This window comes from Salmo salar, chromosome ssa17, assembly GCF_905237065.1.
Source record: "Salmo salar chromosome ssa17, Ssal_v3.1, whole genome shotgun sequence".
In the NCBI taxonomy this organism is placed as follows: domain Eukaryota; kingdom Metazoa; phylum Chordata; class Actinopteri; order Salmoniformes; family Salmonidae; genus Salmo; species Salmo salar.
In genome coordinates, this window is record NC_059458.1 from 24,568,247 (window position 1) to 24,589,273 (window position 21,027).

The 21,027-nt window shown below is 43.8% G+C and overlaps 1 protein-coding gene and 1 long non-coding RNA gene across 5 annotated transcripts in view; one reads left to right on the forward strand and one right to left on the reverse strand.

Moving 5' to 3' along the window:
* Positions 1-522: 522 nt before the first annotated feature.
* On the forward strand, positions 523-14,373 carry LOC106575619 (uncharacterized). Its single transcript, XR_001321812.2, has 4 exons — positions 523-1,360; positions 1,496-1,543; positions 10,672-10,810; positions 13,453-14,373. It is a non-coding gene; the product is annotated as an uncharacterized lncRNA (long non-coding RNA).
* The window catches only part of LOC106575616 (lysine-specific demethylase 6A), a 52,857-nt gene continuing 46,132 nt past the window's right edge, over positions 14,303-21,027 (reverse strand). For all 4 annotated transcript variants that reach the window (XM_045699152.1, XM_045699151.1, XM_014152229.2 and 1 more), the window contains 2 exons: positions 16,377-16,553; positions 14,303-16,168 (listed from right to left, as the gene is read on the reverse strand). In XM_045699152.1, coding sequence (XP_045555108.1) covers positions 16,142-16,168; positions 16,377-16,553 — 204 coding nt within the window. In that variant the 3' untranslated portion in view covers positions 14,303-16,141. The remainder of the gene's footprint in view (positions 16,169-16,376; positions 16,554-21,027) is intronic.

Sequence of the window (21,027 nt, forward strand, 5' to 3'; positions counted from 1 at the left end):
AATATGCAAAACAAGACTAAGAGAAAAAAACGATATTAGAGAGAGAGAGAGAGAGAGAGCGAGAGAGAGAGAGAGAGAGCGAGAGAGAGAGAGAGAGAGAGAGAGAGGAGCCAGAGCACGTTGTTCGCAGTGTTCTGAGCAGACACTGTCAGGTAAGAACTCACTATCTCAGCTGTGCGTGTGTGTGTGTGTGCATACTGTATGTGGATGTATATGTGTGTCTTTGTATTTGGAGCACTGCAGACGATTCACAGCAACAGCTGTGTTAAATTTGCCTAGATATTGCTCTGCAGTCAAACAGTCACGCTGCTGATTACTCTGAAATCCTATCAGTACTGTTCTGCTTACAGTACTCTTTAAAAATGAGCTCTACCGATCATGTTGTAGAAATGTGATAAGGATATTTGTCTTACCGATATCTCCAGTCTTGTTGAGATGAAGGAGAAAGAATCATTTACCAGTGACAACAGCTGCTAAGGAAAAAGATGGTGTTTGTGCGTGTGCATGTGTTCACTTATGATTTGTTCCCGGACACTTCTTTCGGAACCAATGATATTGGGAAAGTGGTGAGTGCCGGTGTGTGTGTTGGGGGTATGGTGAAGGCTGAAGAGGGTGGGGCCCATGATAGGTGGTTGATATTGCCTTTTTTTTTATACTTGTCTAAGTAGGTTTCACGTTATTGTTCCTTATAGCACAGTTTTGCCACTTTAGAATCCTTGGTGTCTTTTTGTGTTTCTTTATGAGTGTCTGTGGGTTTAGACTTGGCAGTGATAGCGCAGGTGTGTTAGGGGGAATAAATAACAAGTAGTCTGCCACTCACCCAAGAAATGATTGAAGAAGAAAGGCTGTGTCTGCAGATTGACTACACAAATAATTATCACTCTCTCTCTCCCAGTCAATTGCTGAGATGTTGACTCACATTACCTTTTGACTTCTTTGATTTTCAATTTCTAAATGATTTGAAGCAATCGGTGTGTCATGTACTTGCGACAGTGTACTCACAGTCTCGATGAACCGTCTGTCTTCATTATCAGACGTCGAATAACCAACCATGGCATGAAAAACACATTTGATTGTGACATTGGTTAAGCCTATATTGACCTACAAGAGACCCCTCCCTCGACTGGCCTGGGGGTTTCGGAAGTGTTTGCGGTAGACAATGAGATCAGCGGTAATTATGGAGAATGTGCGTCTTCTGTGGATAGGCACCAACTTGCCTTCTTGGAAGGCATTGCGGAGCGCGGCACTTCCGACCCATAGCCTATTGGTGTGCGGTCCATAAAAGAAAACCCTCGAGGCGCAGGGCAGGCAGGCTAAAGATATAGACGGGGAATAGGCACGAGGAGATGAGAGGATATTGGTAAGACATCATGAGGTAGCCTTGGCTACATTCTCGATAATGCACTTATTACGCATTTGTAAGAACTTTCCTGTCCACTTTCTCCTGGTTGCTTCTTGAAAACAGAAGTCAGTTTGTTTCTCAATGTTTTCCCAGATCGGCAACAACTCGACGTGGACCGTTCAACACATGCAGTCACAAAAGGTAGGCTGGTTGAAGGGATAAACAATTTTCTTTAGCTTAGGGGTTGAGCTACTTTAGTGGCGAGAATAATGGCTAGATTTTCTGAAATCTGGTTGTTCTGAAAATAATGTTATATAATGTTTGCTTGCAGGGCAAAATAGAATGCCACATTCCAATGCGCTTATCACGTTTGTTTATTCTGTAAATTAAACTGATGAAAGTTGTAAGAGTATTCTACTTTATCATTAAAGTTGTTAAGGCAATGCTATAACGAAGCTATAGAGGCTACTGCAGAATTTTGGGGCAAGTTGTGGTCCCGTGTGTGTGGTAGCGCAACAAAGTGTGTGGTCTCGCGGCTTGGCGCAGCCAGGGTCTCACGGTCGGACGAAGTTGGCTCCAGATCACTGGAATGCGCCTAGCGTTTTGATCTCTTTAATAAACACAACGGTCGCTCATATACTAAATGACACTTGTCTATTTTAACATAGAACCGTGAACCAACCATAATGTTAAACGAAACGGGTTTTGGAAAGGTTTCTGTAGTTAGCTGTGGGTTTTTTGCCTTTTGGAGGAGAGAATGGACAGCCTGGTTTCATAGACTAGACGTAACATATCAACACTCAAGTCAGAATATGTTAAGTTTGAACATATTAACACTCAAATTAGTATATGTTAAGTTTGGTATGGTTATATAAGATAGATTACTTAATGCAAAAATGAAAGGAGGGTGGTATAACAAAGGTTGCGTTCGAATCTCATCACGGGTGTCTAGCAACAAAGGTTGTGTGTTCGAATCTCATCACGGACAACTTTAGCAATTTAGCTAATTAGCAATTACTTTGCAACTACTTAGCATGTTAGCTAACCCTAAGCCTTTAACCTAACTCCTAACCTTAAAGGAAAGAGTCACCCATTTCTGAGTGATGTTCTATCCATTCCTGGGGTCATTTCATGTTTTCATGTGTATCTGAGCTATTGCCATTCAAGCAGGCAGAAATTAGGCCGGTATGACGTAACATTGTGATAAAGCTGCTCTCACAACACTGGAAGTTAATAGGAATACAACTTTTGGATTGCGAAAACGTCTTAACGTACATGTCCGATTTCGATACAGGTCGATGTCAACGCGGGAGATTGTCTTCTCTTGAATGAGCCTTTGCAGTATTCCTACCTTGAGAATGTGTAATTTAACAGAGGGTCCACCACATTGTCTGCCTCTTCAGTCCAGGGTGCATTGCATGGTGCCATTGCATGGCCATTGTGAATGTCAGACTCCACTCTGTGAGGCACATCAATCTGCAGGTTGAACATGGTGAGATTGTAGTCTCCAAAGTTGATAGTGCAGTTTGTTTAGACTATTTTACAGCCAGCTAGCTACTTCACATGCTGATATTGACTTTGGTATTATTGTGTGTAGCTACGTCTGATAGCTAGCCAGCCAGCAAAAAGAGAGGATTGCATTGTGGGTTTTGTAGTTGACTTGAGCTGCAACAGATTTCCACAATGATTTTCACATGCTGCTACCAACCTTATTATAACGATAAAAATAAAAATGTGTTCACAAAAAACATTGTTCTCACATATAAGTGTTATTTAGCACTGTAAATTATAGGAATTAGTGGTTTTGGTGGATTTTTCTTTTAACCCTAACTTTAACCCATAGCCTAGTTAACGTTAGCCACAACAAATTGGAATTCGTAACATATCATACGAATTGTAAATCATAACATATACGAAATGGATGATGGACATCCACAAATTAATACATATCATACTAATTTGAGCATCTCGGATGTTCGTTTACTATGTTACATCTACCCCTGAGTCTAGGTTGGAGGGGTGGTATGTGAGGAGAGGGGGAATTCTTGTGTGTTTTGGAATGCGATTACCCAGGGGAGAACCCATGACTGAAAAGAGGGAGAGAAGGGGCCAGAAGGAAGAATGAGGCAAGTTCTGAAAGGACTACACACATTCCTCGGCTTCCTCATTAGTTCTAAACGGCATTTGGGTTGCTGGCATGTTGTTTCGTCTTCACATGATACTGTCTATGCTGATGGATCTGCTGACTGACCAGTGTCCAAGGGAAAGTAGTCAGATGATGAAGACTAACTAGGCTACTAGCACTGTCACCAATTTTACACCAAAACTACTGTTTCTTTCACTCAAAGGTCAGTCTTTTAAAGAAATAGAAAAAAGCACATGATTATGCTACCCACTAGTGGTTCTGGGGGGGGGGGGGGGGGGCAGTGCCCCTGTGACAACAATTTTGGACCCCCTTGTGGCCCCCCTAAATGTGGAGTATGAAATAATTTTTACATAACTAATTTTTGCTATCGTTCTTTTTTTACATCCGTTATTAGACAGAAAATGCAAGTAAATTGTTGAATGATTATGAACATGGTCTTTTGCCTGCTAATGCCTGCAATGCAGTGAAGAAAATGACATGACAACAATAACGTCTAATGTAACTGGCCCCCTAACAGTACAACTGGCCCCAGCTTGGCCCCCCCAGTTGAAATGGTCTAGAACCGCCACTGATGCTACCACCAGCACATTTCTTTGTTTGCACTGCAACATTGTAGATATAGCCCGAGCCTAATGCAAAATGCTGTCACAGTTATAGGTTACTTTGGATTTCCGGCATGTTTTTTTCCAATCCTTTCCAACAGGTAGAGAGTATGGTAGGCTACTGAGCTACAGGTGTAGGTTATTCATTTGACCAGTTTCTCACAACAGGAAAATAATCCTGCAGCAACAGGAAATGTAAATTACTGTGTGGATTATAATTAAAGGATATGTTTGTAGGTGTTGATACAAACTTTAGAAGTATTTTTAAACCGTGAATACACTACATGTTTGCATTTCCTGTGGCAACAGGGTGGTCAAATTAAGATCTTACACCTGTATAATGGTTTTCGCTAAGGGTCAAAATACCTGACAATGGAATCTCCAAAATATCCCAACTATCCACTGTCATAAAGAAGGTAGACAAAATTGACATTTATCAAAGAATATTGACAGTTAGCCTATGCTCAGTGGTGTAAAGTACTTAAGTAGTACTTTAAAGCATTTCTACTTAAGTTGTTTTTTGGGGTATCGGTACTTAACTATTTATATTTTTAACAACTTTTACTTCACTACATTCCTAATGAAAAATAATGTACTTTTTACTCCATACATTTTCCCTGACACCCAAAAGTACTGGTTACATTCTGAATGCTTAGCAGGATGGGAAAATGGTCCAATTCACTCACTTATCAAGAGAACATCCCAGGTCATCTCTAGTGCCTCTGATCTGGCGGACTCACTAAACACAAATACTTTGTTTGTAAATTATGTCTGAGTGTTGAAGTGTGCCTCTGGCTGACCGTAAGTGTAAAAAACAAGAAAATCATGCCATTTGGTTAATATAAGGAATTTGAAATTATATAATTGAAAGTATATTTTAGCAATTACATTTACTTTTGATACTTAAGTATATTTTAAACCAAATACTTTCAGACTTTTACTCAAGTGGTATTTTACTGGGTGACTTACTTTTACTTGAGTCATTTTCTATTAAGGTATCTTTACTTTTACTCAAGTATGACAGTTAGTGGTTAGAGCGTTGGGCCAGTAACCGGAAGGTTGCTGGATCGAATCCCTGAGCTGACAAGGTAAAAATCTGCCATTCTGCCCCTGAACAAGGCAGTCAACCAACTGTTCCCCGGGCGCCGAAGACGTGGATGTCGATTAAGGCAGCCCCCCGCACCACTCTGGTGGAAGACACATTTCAGTTGAATATGTTGTTGGACAACTGACTAGGTATCCCCCTTTCCAATTGGGTACTTTTTCCACCACTGCCTACGCTTCCCCAAATATTTCAAGTAGATAAATGCGGAAATGAAAATATGAGACACATAATAGATGTCAGTATTGAATATAATAGTGTAGCATCAAAGGCAGAAGTCTACCAGAGTTTACTATGGTTAGAGCAGTAATGGCATTGCTGGATTAGCATAAAACCATCTGAGATTGTTCACTCTTCGACGCCTGCCTACAAAAGCAATCGCCCACTCACAAATGACAATTATTCCAATGAGCAACCCGATCCTGAAGTGGGATTCTATCAGCTCCCAGCACCCACATCAGATTGGAATGACTAGTCTACCACACATTCCTCAACATTTCATGTTGCAATGAAAAGAGGAGAACTTGTGGTGCATTTGGTGTGTGTGTGTGTGTGTGTGTAGACTTGTGTTACAGGTAGTGATGTGCAGGCTGCAGTATCCCCTGTACTGTAGGTGTGTTTGTCAGACGTTTGAGGTGGATGACTTGTGTGAGAGGACTAGTGAGTGTCCATGTGGGCAGTGTTTTACTGTTTCCCTCCCCATAGGAGCAGTGTTTTACTGTTTCCCTCCCCATAGGAGCAGTGTTTTACTGTTTCCCTCCCCATAGGGCAGTGTTTAACTGTTTCCCTCCCCATAGGAGCAGTGTTTTACTGTTTCCCTCCCCATAGGGGCAGTGTTTTACTGTTTCCCTCCCCATAGGAGCAGTGTTTTACTGTTTCCCTCCCCATAGGGCAGTGTTTAACTGTTTCCCTCCCCATAGGGCAGTGTTTTACTGTTTCCCTCCCCATAGGAGCAGTGTTTTACTGTTTCCCTCCCCATAGGGCAGTGTTTAACTGTTTCCCTCCCCATAGGAGCAGTGTTTTACTGTTTCCCTCCCCATAGGAGCAGTGTTTTACTGTTTCCCTCCCCATAGGAGCAGTGTTTTACTGTTTCCCTCCCCATAGGGCAGTGTTTTACTGTTTCCCTCCCCGTAGGGGCAGTGTTTTACTGTTTCCCTCCCCATAGGGCAGTGTTTTACTGTTTCCCTCCCCATAGGGGCAGTGTTTTACTGTTTCCCTCCCCATAGGGCAGTGTTTTACTGTTTCCCTCCCCATAGGGCAGTGTTTTACTGTTTCCCTCCCCATAGGGCAGTGTTTTACTGTTTACCTCCCCATAGGAGCAGTGTTTTTACTGTTTCCCTCCCCATAGGAGCAGTGTTTTACTGTTTCCCTCCCCATAGGAGCAGTGTTTTACTGTTTCCCTCCCCATAGGGCAGTGTTTTACTGTTTCCCTCCCCATAGGGGCAGTGTTTAACTGTTTCCCTCCCCATAGGAGCAGTGTTTTACTGTGTTTTACTGTTTTACTGTGTTTTACTGTTTCCCTCCCCATAGGAGCAGTGTTTTACTGTTTCCCTCCCCATAGGAGCAGTGTTTTACTGTTTCCCTCCCCATAGGGCAGTGTTTTACTGTTTCCCTCCCCATAGGGCAGTGTTTTACTGTTTCCCTCCCCATAGGGCAGTGTTTTACTGTTTACCTCCCCATAGGAGCAGTGTTTTTACTGTTTCCCTCCCCATAGGAGCAGTGTTTTACTGTTTCCCTCCCCATAGGAGCAGTGTTTTACTGTTTCCCTCCCCATAGGGCAGTGTTTTACTGTTTCCCTCCCCATAGGGGCAGTGTTTAACTGTTTCCCTCCCCATAGGAGCAGTGTTTTACTGTGTTTTACTGTTTTACTGTGTTTTACTGTTTCCCTCCCCATAGGAGCAGTGTTTTACTGTTTCCCTCCCCATAGGAGCAGTGTTTTACTGTTTCCCTCCCCATAGGGGCAGTGTTTAACTGTTTCCCTCCCCATAGGAGCAGTGTTTTACTGTTTCCCTCCCCATAGGGCAGTGTTTAACTGTTTCCCTCCCCATAGGGCAGTGTTTTACTGTTTCCCTCCCCATAGGAGCAGTGTTTTACTGTTTCCCTCCCCATAGGGCAGTGTTTAACTGTTTCCCTCCCCATAGGAGCAGTGTTTTACTGTTTCCCTCCCCATAGGAGCAGTGTTTTACTGTTTCCCTCCCCATAGGAGCAGTGTTTTACTGTTTCCCTCCCCATAGGGCAGTGTTTTACTGTTTCCCTCCCCATAGGGGCAGTGTTTTACTGTTTCCCTCCCCATAGGAGCAGTGTTTTACTGTTTCCCTCCCCATAGGGCAGTGTTTAACTGTTTCCCTCCCCATAGCGGCAGTGTTTTACTGTTTCCCTCCCCATAGGGGCAGTGTTTTACTGTTTCCCTCCCCATAGGAGCAGTGTTTTACTGTTTCCCTCCCCATAGGAGCAGTGTTTAACTGTTTCCCTCCCCATAGGGGCAGTGTTTAACTGTTTCCCTCACCATAGGAGCAGTGTTTTACTGTTTCCCTCCCCATAGGGGCAGTGTTTTACTGTTTCCCTCCCCATAGGGGCAGTGTTTTACTGTTTCCCTCCCCATAGGAGCAGTGTTTAACTGTTTCCCTCCCCATAGGAGCAGTGTTTTACTGTTTCCCTCCCCATAGGGGCAGTGTTTTACTGTTTCCCTCCCCATAGGGGCAGTGTTTTACTGTTTCCCTCCCCATAGGGGCAGTGTTTTACTGTTTCCCTCCCCATAGGAGCAGTGTTTTACTGTTTCCCTCCCCATAGGGGCAGTGTTTTACTGTTTCCCTCCCCATAGGGGCAGTGTTTTACTGTTTCCCTCCCCATAGGGGCAGTGTTTTACTGTTTCCCTCCCCATAGGAGCAGTGTTTAACTGTTTCCATCCCCATAGGAGCAGTGTTTTACTGTTTCCCTCCCCATAGGGGCAGTGTTTTACTGTTTCCCTCCCCATAGGAGCAGTGTTTTACTGTTTCCCTCCCCATAGGGGCAGTGTTTTACTGTTTCCCTCCCCATAGGGGCAGTGTTTTACTGTTTCCCTCCCCATAGGGGCAGTGTTTTACTGTTTCCCTCCCCATAGGGGCAGTGTTTAACTGTTTCCATCCCCATAGGAGCAGTGTTTTACTGTTTCCCTCCCCATAGGGGCAGTGTTTTACTGTTTCCCTCCCCATAGGAGCAGTGTTTTACTGTTTCCCTCCCCATAGGAGCAGTGTTTTACTGTTTCCCTCCCCATAGGGGCAGTGTTTTACTGTTTCCCTCCCCATAGGAGCAGTGTTTTACTGTTTCCCTCCCCATAGGAGCAGTGTTTTACTGTTTCCCTCCCCATAGGGGCAGTGTTTTACTGTTTCCCTCCCCATAGGAGCAGTGTTTTACTGTTTCCCTCCCCATAGGAGCAGTGTTTTACTGTTTCCCCCCCATAGGAGCAGTGTTTTACTGTTTCCCTCCCCATAGGGCAGTGTTTTACTGTTTCCCTCCCCATAGGAGCAGTGTTTTACTGTTTCCCTCCCCATAGGAGCAGTGTTTTACTGTTTCCCTCCCCATAGGGCAGTGTTTAACTGTTTCCCTCCCCATAGGGGCAGTGTTTTACTGTTTCCCTCCCCATAGGAGCAGTGTTTTACTGTTTCCCTCCCCATAGGGGCAGTGTTTTACTGTTTCCCTCCCCATAGGGGCAGTGTTTAACTGTTTCCCTCCCCATAGGGCAGTGTTTAACTGTTTCCCTCCCCATAGGAGCAGTGTTTTACTGTTTCCCTCCCCATAGGGGCAGTGTTTTACTGTTTCCCTCCCCATAGGGGCAGTGTTTTACTGTTTCCCTCCCCATAGGGCAGTGTTTTACTGTTTCCCTCCCCATAGGAGCAGTGTTTTACTGTTTCCCTCCCCATAGGAGCAGTGTTTTACTGTTTCCCCCCCATAGGAGCAGTGTTTTACTGTTTCCCTCCCCATAGGAGCAGTGTTTTACTGTTTCCCTCCCCATAGGGGCAGTGTTTTACTTTTAAAAATCCATCTCTACACACACACACACATAACTCCTCCACTCCTCCACTTTGAACAGCCAAGTACCCTTGGCTCCAGGTTTCCATGGCAACATACTGCAGAAACGCAGCACAGGAAGAACCAATGGAAAACCGCCACTCGGTCACCTGATGGCCAAACAAATTTTGACAGAACTACTGTAGATGAATTGTATTCATTTATTTGATTAAAACACTGACACAATGAAGGATCAAGAGTCAGATGCAACACAATATGATTGCTCTGTACTTGAGATCATGGCACTGTCTCTGGGTCAGTTGCTACACGGAAAACCAACTCCCCTAGTTTTCTCAATGAGTGTCCTCTTCCAAGCCTCCCCATTCACAAATATGTCAGAGTTACTTGCGCCTCCGGACCAGTCATTGGCCAGACTGAGAATGCCCAGCCCCCTAATGCCACCGGCTCCTTTTAAAGAAGTCTGCCATCTCCATGTCACACTGCGTCACTGAGTGACTTAATGTCACACATGCATACTGAAGTATGTGGATTCATTGAGAGATAAAAGACGGAGAAATCTAGGATAGGAGAAGTACACGATGGACACAGGTGAGAAAAGAGCCAAAGAACAGACAAGTAGGAAGAAATAGAGAACACTGGGCCCTGCCTCAAGACTGGCACATCTAAAGCTCATTACCTATTGAACACACTGGAATGCTGTTTCACATGGAATCTCTCTCTCTTTCTTCCCCACTCTCTGCCCCCTCTCTCTCTCTCTTTCTTCCCCTCCCCCTCTCTCTGCCCCCTCTCTCTTTCTTCTTTCCCATCCTCCTCTCTCTGCCCCCTCTCTTTCTTCCTTCCCCTCCCCCTCTCTCTGCCCTTCTCTCTTTCTTCTTTCCCCTCCCCCTCTCTCCCCCTCTCTTCTTTCCCCTCCCCCTCTCTCTGCCCCCTCTCTCTCTCTTCCTTCCCCTCCCCCTCTCTCTGCCCCCTCTTTCTTCTTTCCCTCCCCCTCTCTCTCCCCTCTCTCTCTTTCTTCTTTCCCCTCCCCCTCCCTCTGACCCCTCTCTCTTTCTTCCTTCCCCTCCCCCTCTCTCTGACCCCTCTCTCGTTCTTCCTTCCCCTCCCCCTCTCTCTGACCCCTCTCTCTTTCTTCCTTCCCCTCCCCCTCTCTCTGCCCCCTCTCTTTCTTCCTTCCCCTCCCCCTCTCTCTGCCCCTCTCTCTTTCTTCTTTCCCCTCCCCCTCTCTCCCCCTCTCTTCTTTCCCCTCCCCCTCTCTCTGCCCCCTCTCTCTCTCTTCCTTCCCCTCCCCCTCTCTCTGCCCCCCTCTTTCTTCTTTCCCTCCCCCTCCCTCTCCCCTCTCTCTCTTTCTTCTTTCCCCTCCCCCTCTCTCTGCCCCCTCTCTCTTTCTTCCTTCCCCTCCCCCTCTCTCTGACCCCTCTCTCTCTCTTTCTTCCCCTCCCCCTCTCTCTGACCCCTCTCTCGTTCTTTGCAGAGGAAAGAAAGGTGACAAGGAAAAGAGCTGCCACTGAGAGAAAGAAGAGAAGCGGGAGAGTGAGTGTGTGAATTGTGAAGCTGGACTGGAAGAGATGCCAGGAGCCCTGGGTCTGGGAATCACACACACATCAAACACAGTGAGTACAAAACCTGTTGGGGCGAGTGTGTGTCATCGTGGTTATGTATCCGTCAGATGTTTTACTAGTTGTACAGGTCTCTCTCATGTGTGCAGCAGTGTGTGTGTGCATGTGGTTGTAATTCTGTTGTTATGTATGGTAATGTTTAGGGCTTAGTGTCACTTGTACACCCTCTGAGCATATGGCTGTGTTATGAATGAATGGACTTGGCCTCTGGAGGAACAGTGTGTGCCATGTTCTATAGGACCCTGACTTTATCAATGGGCTACATGAGAGAGACCTGGCATTGGCTGGGGACAGGAGCCAATCAAAATACAGCATGTTAATTGTAGAAGTCAGGATGAATGAATGAGTCAGAGATGATGAAGGTGAGTGTGTGGGTGTGCATGTGCATGTGCAAAGAGAGTTGTTCGACTGACCCCAGCTCACACACTGAACCAGTTGGTTGATTGCAGGCCCATAGCTGTGAGAAACCCATCGGGACAATGAACAGGGCTAAAATTAGCAGTCAAGGCCACAGAGAGGAAACAGGAAGGAAACGAAGAGGGGGAGGGAGGGAGAAACGGGGGCCATTAAGGGCAAAGCTCACACTTACCCCTGCAGAAAGGTTGCCTCTCTCTTCAAATACCTCTCACATCGGGGAGAGAGAGAGGGAGAGAGAGAGGGGGGAGTGAAATGGGCCATGACCGTTGGTTAGTGCTCACATGGTGGTGGAAAGACATATTCAGTGTTATGAGTTCTGCTAACTCTTTAACATCTTATCATGTCCCGCTAGTTTCCTGTCTACCTGATAGCAGACAAGCCATGAAGTCTCCTCTGTTTCTCACCTGCTGCCCCTACCTTTCCCCCCAGTCTCTAGGACAAGGGCAAGTCTAGGAGAATTCAATCACCATGGGTAGTAGGAACCTAGCCATAGACTGCGTTTGCACAACTGGTTGTAAATGGAACTAGCATTTAAAGCCTTCATTCTAAGAAGCCTGCGAGTCACATGATCCATCTCATGGTGAACTTGACTCTTCATTTAATGCTCTATTCAATCAGATCCGCTTTGCCCGACATCTGCATAGGGGTTGTTTTGGCGGTGGTGGAGCTGTGTTAGAGCTGGCAAATCCACAAGCGGCTCCTGGCATTATACCAGAAGCGGACATTGCCATTGGCTGAACGGAGTCGCATTAACAGAAATCCCATGCAGCCTTCTTTACAAGTTCAAACACCGGATTGTGTATTACGTTGAATGATTTTTCAATTTGAGTGTAATTATTTCTATATAGCCTAAATGTTCTCATTCTGAATTTCTAACGCGTGGGTGTGGCTTCGTGACAATTATCACAAGAGCAGCTGCTTTGAGGGCTCCAACCCAGTTCCACTTCCAACACTGCCAAAACATCTGCTATGCGGGTGTCTGCTATCGCTGTTTAACACTTGATCTGATTGAATCTAGGCCTTGGTGTTGTCTGCTCTGTCCATTATAGCTAGACAGGTCTGAGGGGAAAACAGAGAAGTCAGTGGATAGCAGTTAAATTGTCTTGACATTTCAAGGTCATTTCAGATTGAGCCAACATCTGCAGCGTTTACCATGAATTGTCGGCACTGCTCTGCCGGCGCGATCGGATTGAATCCTAGCCTATGTCACAAGTGATAGTCCCTCAACACACAAACACACACACCTGACTGTTTAGTGTCTCCATACCCATATATGGCAGTTGACCACCCAATTCCCTTACCTGGGCCTCAAGATTTCAACCAAAGGGATACAGTAATAGAGGGGGCCACCCCATAGAGGTAGATAGAGGACTCATCATGGATATAACCCGTTTTAGCATAGACATTGCCATCATCCACCATTTTAAAGTAGTCTAGTAGTAAACTGGGTGGGGATTCCTATGGGTTGTAACCTCAATGGCGCTACCCAAGCTGTCACAGATGCTATAATGGTACAGATATAAAGATGACTCCTCTATCAATCTCTATGGGCCAGCCAGGTTCAGTGGCGTCATGGAAAAGTGCTTTGTCACTCTAGTGACTAGTCTACTTAACTGCACCTGGATCAGTGTCATAATGATTAAATCAGCAGTTCAGAGCAGAAACGTCTAGGGCAGGGGTACTCAACTCTTACCCTACGAGGTCTGGAGGATTCTGGTTGTCTGTTCTACCTGAATCAGTCCCTGATTAGAGGGGAACAATGCAGTGGAACTGGCTTCGAGGTCCAGAGTTGAATTTGAGGGGTCTGGGGCATCATATTGTATAATCTCCCTCCTAGTGCGACCTATAACATGTGTAAAATTCACTCAGACACCATCACATACAGCCACACTGCACAAACACAGGTGGGGGAGGGGCTAAATAAAATGGTTTATCACCAACACCTGGGGATTGGGGTTAGGTTAAGGTGGGGTAGAACTTTGCTCCTCTGTTTGACTTTCTCTTCAACCCAAGGCCACCAGATTCCCTTTGATCTTCTATTTCCACGTCACAACAGGCTGATTAAAGGAGAATCAATCTCCCTCCAACTAGAAGTCCTCAGTATAATAATAAAACAAGAACCATTAACCTGGAAGAGATGTGGTCAACTGAGCATGTCAATAACTGCATTTTAACATCAGTTCTATGCAACTGACCTCTCTTCTCTGTTCACTGTATAGGTATGAAGCTGCCTAGACGTGATGACAGCGCTGCTATACAGACTGGCCTTGCAGAAAAACTCCCCTCTTTGCCCAGTCAGGATTACTTACTGCAAGGGTCTTAACCAGCAGTACTCCATCTCAGAGGCTAAAAACAGACACGGAGAAACCCTTAACAAGGCCTTATTAGATTACTAGTGATCCTCAGCTGGATGTGTTTAAATGAGTCACAAGCTCCCAGGTATTCAGTGACAAGAGACGGCGGTCTTTGCTTGGACTGTGCCAAGCAAGGTTGGCCATTTTTGGGTCCTTGTGGACGGATGGGCAGACGTGTCGGTGTCTGTCAGCTGCTCAGTAGTCAGTGTAGATCCTGTGGGGCAGTCAGCAGCTACATCTGGCTACTGGGTCGCTGATGGCTGCCGTGTTCTTCATGTCTCAAATATTGTGATTATGATTTAGTATATGTTGTATTCTAAATGTACATACAGCCATCTTTACTTCAGTTTGCTGGTAGGTTGTTGACCTGGCATACAGTGTAGAATTCTGTGTGGGTGATTCTACAGCTACATTGTCTGCTGGGTTTTAGGCCCTACTCAAATAATCACTCACTTAATCTCACGGTAAGTATTTTCTCCCAATTCAGAGACCGTGTGACAATGCTTTTTCATCAAATAAATACAAGTTATAAAAGCAGAGTTGTGATTTCTAATGAGGTCCGCTGTATTTGGATTGTTTTTTTTTGTCTAGAAAGAACAATATTTCACCGTGGCCTTGAAATGTACATTGTCTTAGAAGTTGCAGCACAAAACAATTCATTATTTCTGCAGACATACTGTACGCACACACTGGTGAAAGTAATTACATTCATGGATTATTTGACAATTGTGTTTAATGACTCATCATAAAACATTCTTCAAAACAATAAAACAATTTTAAATGTCAGTTTCTGTACAACGCTTGCTAAGCAGTTTTATTTATATATAGAAAATGTACGAGGAGTTGTGTTAAAATGACAAAACTCCTTCAAATTTAATGGCAGGTACTCTGGAAAAAAATAACAGCATTCCATCAACAAATATTTTCAAGCAATAAATATGTATTTATAAATAGTGTAAATTTACATCAAGATTAGAAACATAACAAAAATCACAAATCAAACTTTATTCCTTAAAAGGAGAAGTTAGCTCTTTTTTTATTAACAACCAAATCTGTATTTTGATATAAATGGCATGTTATTGAAGTCCACACTTCTATGCGATTTCACTTGTTTGAGAAACTTAACACAACCAGCTAATTATTTGGGGCCCCTGAAAAAACATGATGCAGGTCTTTGAAATTGTGTCATTCCGCAATGCTATATTCCATTTGTGTGTCTCAAGACGTTTCCCATATCCAGCCGTTTCATTCTCCGTGTAGACTGCTGCTACAGGTAACTGCCAAAATAAAGGAAACGCCAACATAAAGCGTCTTAATAGGGTGTTGGGACAACAAGAGCTGCCAGAACAGCTTCAATGCAACTTGGCATAGATTCAACAAGCGTCTGGAACTTCCTGTGTGGAAGCACCTGCTTTCAATATACTTTGTATCCCTCATTTACGCAAGTGTTTTGGCTGTGACCTGTAGAATGGACAGAGGTATCGCTTGAGTCGCAACAAAATGGAATATTAACGTTGCGGATAAAGTTCAGAATGACAACGTCATCTGTACACTATCTAAAGACATGCATCACTACTGAGAGCATTTCCGTTTCAAAAAGGACATATTTGGGTGTTTTTGGAGCCTTTGTTCATTTTTCAGAGCCCACATACTGCACAACGGGGATGAAGGAATTCAATCGCTGGTTGCGGTAAGTTTCTCAAATCGCTATAAAAACTGTCTGGACCCTTCAATAACATGCCATTTACATCAAAAATATATTTGGTTGTAAAAAAAAAAGCTAAATTCTCCTTTAGGTCAATGTGCAACCCATTTTTCTTTGTGACTTGGCTATTGATTTTCCCCAACATTTCTCTTTTTTTTTTAAACCTAATAAACAACCAAAAACTGAACGTCATAGCTCCAAAATAACAAAGATAAAACATAAAAGCTGTAAAAAATAAAAAAAAGGATAATCACCTAAACTCTTCACATTACAATTTTTTTGTAGATTTTGCCATCCAAAGAGTCTTAAAATTACTATCTACCATAGAAAAAGACCAGTTAGGCTAGTGCTCCTTAGAGGGAAGGAAAACACCTGGAGAATTCAGGAAAACAAAGGGATCACATCTCAGCCTGTTAACAGAATAATAAAAATAAAAAAAGAGAACAGGTTGTCCAGTCAGTAGTCTTTTAGGGTGGTGTTGCCAGTTGTGACGGATACAATATCTACAAAACATCTTCACTCAATAATAATTCCCGCCCCTTTCCCAAATGTTTTTGGATTAAGTCCTCCATTAAAAAGAGCTGAACCATTGTTACGAGGGGGGGAGTCCTGTGTTGGGAAGTGCGCTCTCTGGCGCCCCCCAGGGGGAAGAGGGGGGTTGACACGGCGCACTTGACAGGTTGCATAGACACACGCAGCCGCTGCTGCCTCCAGCCGTCGCTGTGGAGAACAGCCATACGGGGAGACTGTCTCGACTTTCCTGAATATCAGAAATGGTCCATTTTTCCTTTGAAATGAAAGTTCCTGTAATGCTTGGTCGCCCCACAGAAGCCAAAGGGATGTCTAATGTCAAGATGAAGATGAATGCAGAGGGGCCTGGCGAGAAAGAGGGGGAGAGTTCAATACCGATTCAACGCATGAAACAGGAAAAGGTATTTTATAGAATTCCATTTATTGAAATGCACATGGAACTCACACGACAAACACTGGCCAATATACCAATCAAATGAGGAAGTAGTCCTTTAATAGGATCTCTATGTACAACCCAACAATGTCAATAGAGCCAAATCAAAGTGTGACTTACTAGTGTGAACTGGTCGTAGACCTGCATGAGATCATCCATCCGGTGTTTCTCTACAACCACAAAGTTGTCCAGCTCGGCGCTGCCTTTCCGGGCACAGTCCTGACAGTGAACCACGTACTGCTTCTGCTTCCTGGAGAGGAGCTCGCTCCGCACAAACAGCAGGTTAAACACCTCCACCTGGAACACAGTCAACCAACACGTCAGTAACTAGGGATGGGCATGCGTAATAGAGTAGTGGACCTGAGGTGAAAACTCCATCTTGAAGCTGTTCAGTCATATCCCTGTAAGCCGGGGGAGGGTTCTACTGAGCTGTAGGGAATTGGTTTAAGGTCATACCAAGGACCATCTAGCTATTTCATTTAGAATTTTAACACACCTTGAAGTAGAATTAACATACATACTACCGTTCAACAGTTTGGGGTCACTTAAATTCCCATTAAAATATACATGAAATGAGTTGCAAAATGAATAGGAAATAGTCAAGATGTTGACAAGGTTATACATTTTACATTTGTCATTTAGCAGACGCTCTTATCCAGAGCGACTTACAGTAGTGAATGCATACATACAATTTTTTCCCCCCGTACTGGCCCCCCGTGGTAATCGAACCCACAACCCTGGCGTTGCAAACACCATGCTCTACCAACTGAGCCACAGGGAAGGCTGTGTTATACATTTTTAATTGAAGTAACTGTCTTTCAAACTTTGCTTTCGTCAAAGAACCCTCCATTTGCAGACCTTTGTCATTCTAGTTGTCAATTTGTTGAGGTAATCTGAAGAGATATCAGCCCATGCTTCCTGAAGCACTTCCCACAAGTTAGATTGGCTTGATGGGCACTTCTTACGTACCATACGGTCAAGCTGCTCCCACAACAGCTCAATAGCGTTGAGATCCGGTGACTTTGCTGGCTACACCATTATAGACAGAATACCAGCTGACTGCTTCTTCCCTAAATTGTTCTTGCATAGTTTGGAGCTGTGCTTTAGGTCCCGTCCTGTTGTAGGAGGAAATTGTCTCCAATTAAGTGCCGTCCACAGGGTATGGCATTGCAAAATGGAGTGAGTCTTCCTTCTTCAAGATCCCTTTAACCCTGTTCAAATCCTTACCACCACCAAAGCACCCCCAGACCATCAGTTTGCCTCCACCATGCTTGAGATGGCGTCAAGCACTCCTACAGCATCTTCATGTTTTCTGCGTCTCACGAATGTTCTTCTTTGTGATCCGAACACCTCAAAATTTAATTTGTCTGTCCATAACACTTTTTCCAATCTTCGTGTGTCCAGTGTGTGTTCTTTTGCCCATCTTAATATTTTCGTTTTATTGGCTAGTCTGAGATCTGGCTTTTTCTTTGCTACTCTGCCTAGAAGGCCAGCATCCCGGAGTCACCTCTTCACTGTTGACATTGAGACTGGTGTTTTGCGGGTACTATTTAATGAAGCTGCCAGTTGAGGACTTGTGAAGCACTCCTCTTTCTATTCTGGTTAGAACCAGTTTGCGCTGTTCTGTGAAGGGAGTAGTACATAGCGTTGTACGATATCTTCAGTTTCTTGGCAATTTCTCGCATGGAATAACCTTCATTTCTCAGAACAAGAATAGACTGACGAGTTTCAGAAGTTCTTTGTTTCTGCCCATTTTGAGCCTGTAATTGAACCCACAAATGCTGATGCTCCAGCTACTCAACTAGTCTAAAGGCGGCCAGTTCTATTGCTTCTTTAATCAGAACAACAGTTTTCAGCTGTGTTAACACAAATGCAAAAAGGGTTTCCTAATGATCAATTAGCCTTTAAAAAATGATCAACTTGGATTAGCTAACAACGTGCCATTGGAACACAGGAGTGATGGTTGCTGATAATGGGCCTCTGTACGCCTATGTAGATATTCCATGAAATTAAAAAAAAAAAAGTAGTTTCCAGCTACAATAGTCATTTACAACATTAATAATGTCTACACTATTTCTGATCAATTTGATATTATTTTAAAAGGGCAATTTTGTTTTGCTTTTCTTTCAAAAACATGGACCTTTCTTAGTGACCCCGGTAGTGTGAGAGGGCGATAGATATATAGCCCATACAAACACAATGAATAACAGATTCACTACATGGAACAGTTCCCAAAAATAAACCCAATGAAGTTTGTTCTGTAGTGTCTGTCCTATATCTGAGAGATAAGATCAGTCAACAAAATATTTTTGTTTTTTTACATATATTTAAACCCTTATTTTTGGCACTAAACTGTCTCCATATATACTTCCATTCATTTTTTCAACTGGTGCACCTTCAGACGAGTCTTGTGAGGCCTGTGGAGCAAAACCTTTCCACAGAGGGGTCATATTAGTGTGTAGCCCAAACTGATGGGCTACAGACAGAAGTTGGCATAATCGGCTGTACAGACTTCAGACGAGTCAAGATGCTTTTGGGTTCCTAAAAGCAAAATGGAGAACACCATGTTCGTGAGTCTTATCTTTCCATATAGGGGCTGTGTCCCGCAAACAAAAATGTGCTTAAGGTTAGGCATAAGGTTAACAGTGTGGTTAGGGATAAAGGTTTAAAATAAGAGATTTTATGAAACTAAAATTGTTGAAACAGGCTGACTTTGACTATGTGGCTGTGGTAACTAACATTAATGACAACCCTACCTTGCAAACTGCTAGCGGCATTCAGAATTGGTTATTCAACGTTGTTCCACACTAAAAACATGACTTTGATAAAGACATTTATCAGAATCACTAAGCCTAGGCCTATTCACGAAACTGATGTCCTGGCCATAATTCATCCCCATGCAGTGTTCAATGGAGAACTGTTAACCCATTAAAAATATTCCAAAGAACAGGCATAATAACTAAATAGAACTTCTGTATATCCAAAAGGTTTGGGTCTGTAACCCTGAACTGGCCAAATTGAGCCCCGTTTAAAATGATCCCTGAGAATAACTGTTCCAGACGCAAGATGCAATTCACACTATTCTATGTTATTCTGTTAAATTACATATTTTTTTAACAATAAAATACACATGGCCAAACAAGTCATTTCGTCAAATTTCTGCCCTGCTTGGGCTGCGCCGGTCAACTGTAAGTGCTGTTATTGTGAAGTGGAAACATTTTGGAGCAACAACGGCTCCGCTGCGAAGTGGTAGGCCACACAAGCTCAGAACGGGACCGCCGTGTGCTGAAGCGCGTAAAAATTGTCTGTTGCCGGTTGCAACACTAACTACCAACTTCCAAATGGCCTCTGGAAGCTACATTAGCACAACAACTGTTCATCTGGAGCTTCATGAAATGGATTTCCATGGCTGAGGAGATGCACACAAGCCTAAGTTGACCATGCGCAATGCCAAGCGTCGGCTGGAGTGGTGTAAAGCTAGCCGCCATTGGACTCTGGAGCAATGGAAACGCGTTCTGTGGAGTGATGAATCACGCTTCACCATCTGGCAGTCTGACGGATAAATCTGGGTTTGTCGAATGCCAGGAGAACACTACCTGCCCGAATGCATAGTGCCAACTGTAAAGTTTGGTGGCGGAGGAATAATGGTCTGGGGTTGTTTTTCATGGTTCGGGCTAGGCCCCTTAGTTCAAGTGAAGGGAAATCTTAATGCTACAACATAGTGACATTCTAGATGATTCTATGCTTCCAACTTTGTGGCAACAGTTTGGGGAAGGCCCTTTCCTGTTTCAACATGACAACGCCCCCGTGCACAAAGCAAGGTCCATACAGAAATGGTTGGTCGAGATCGGTGTGGAAGAACTTGATAGGCCTGCACAGAGCCCTGACCTCAACCCAATCGAACACCTTTGGGATTAATTGGAACACCAACTGCGACCCAGGCCCAATCGCCTGACCTCACTGAGGCTCGCGGCTGAGTGGAAGCAACTCCATATTAATGCCCATGATTTTGGAACGAGATAGGCGATGAGCAGGCGTCCACATACTTTTGGTCATGTAGTGTAGGTGTCTTGACTTTGATAAGCGCGCGGGAAAGAAGAGTCTTGTCTGCCAAATTAACAAAACAAGGTTATGCCATTCTACAAGCAAGCGCCACATTGCTGAGGTTACTACTTTTTTGAGGACTGTTCCACGATATAATATAACCTGTTGATATTACAGTTAACAAACTCATCTTAAATGGCACTTTTTTTTTTTTTCATTCACTGAATAAATATAAGGCAATTTAGCAATTAGGATTCGTTATCTGTAATGCTTATGATATTAGGCATTGTCGTTCACAAATAGATAAATGTGCTTTTTTTTCTCCATTTGAGTACTAAAAAAAAATATGAACAGTCAAAACATGTAAAATGCCCATTCCTATCTGTAATACAATCAACCAACGCGCACACACACACACACACACACACCAGTAACAGTCAACCAACACAGACACTCAAGTCAGAAACTGTCATTTACTCAGTCGTCAACACATAATCCTGTCAGTTACTCATATGATAGTCATGGACTGTAGTCAATTACTCAGTCGTCAACACATAATCCTGTCAGTTACTCATATGATAGTCATGGACTGTAGTCAATTACTCAGTCGTCAACACATAATCCTGTCAATTACTCATATGATAGTCATGGACTGTAGTCATTTACTCAGTCGTCAACACATAATCCTGTCAGTTATTCATATGATAGTCATGGACTGTAGTCAATT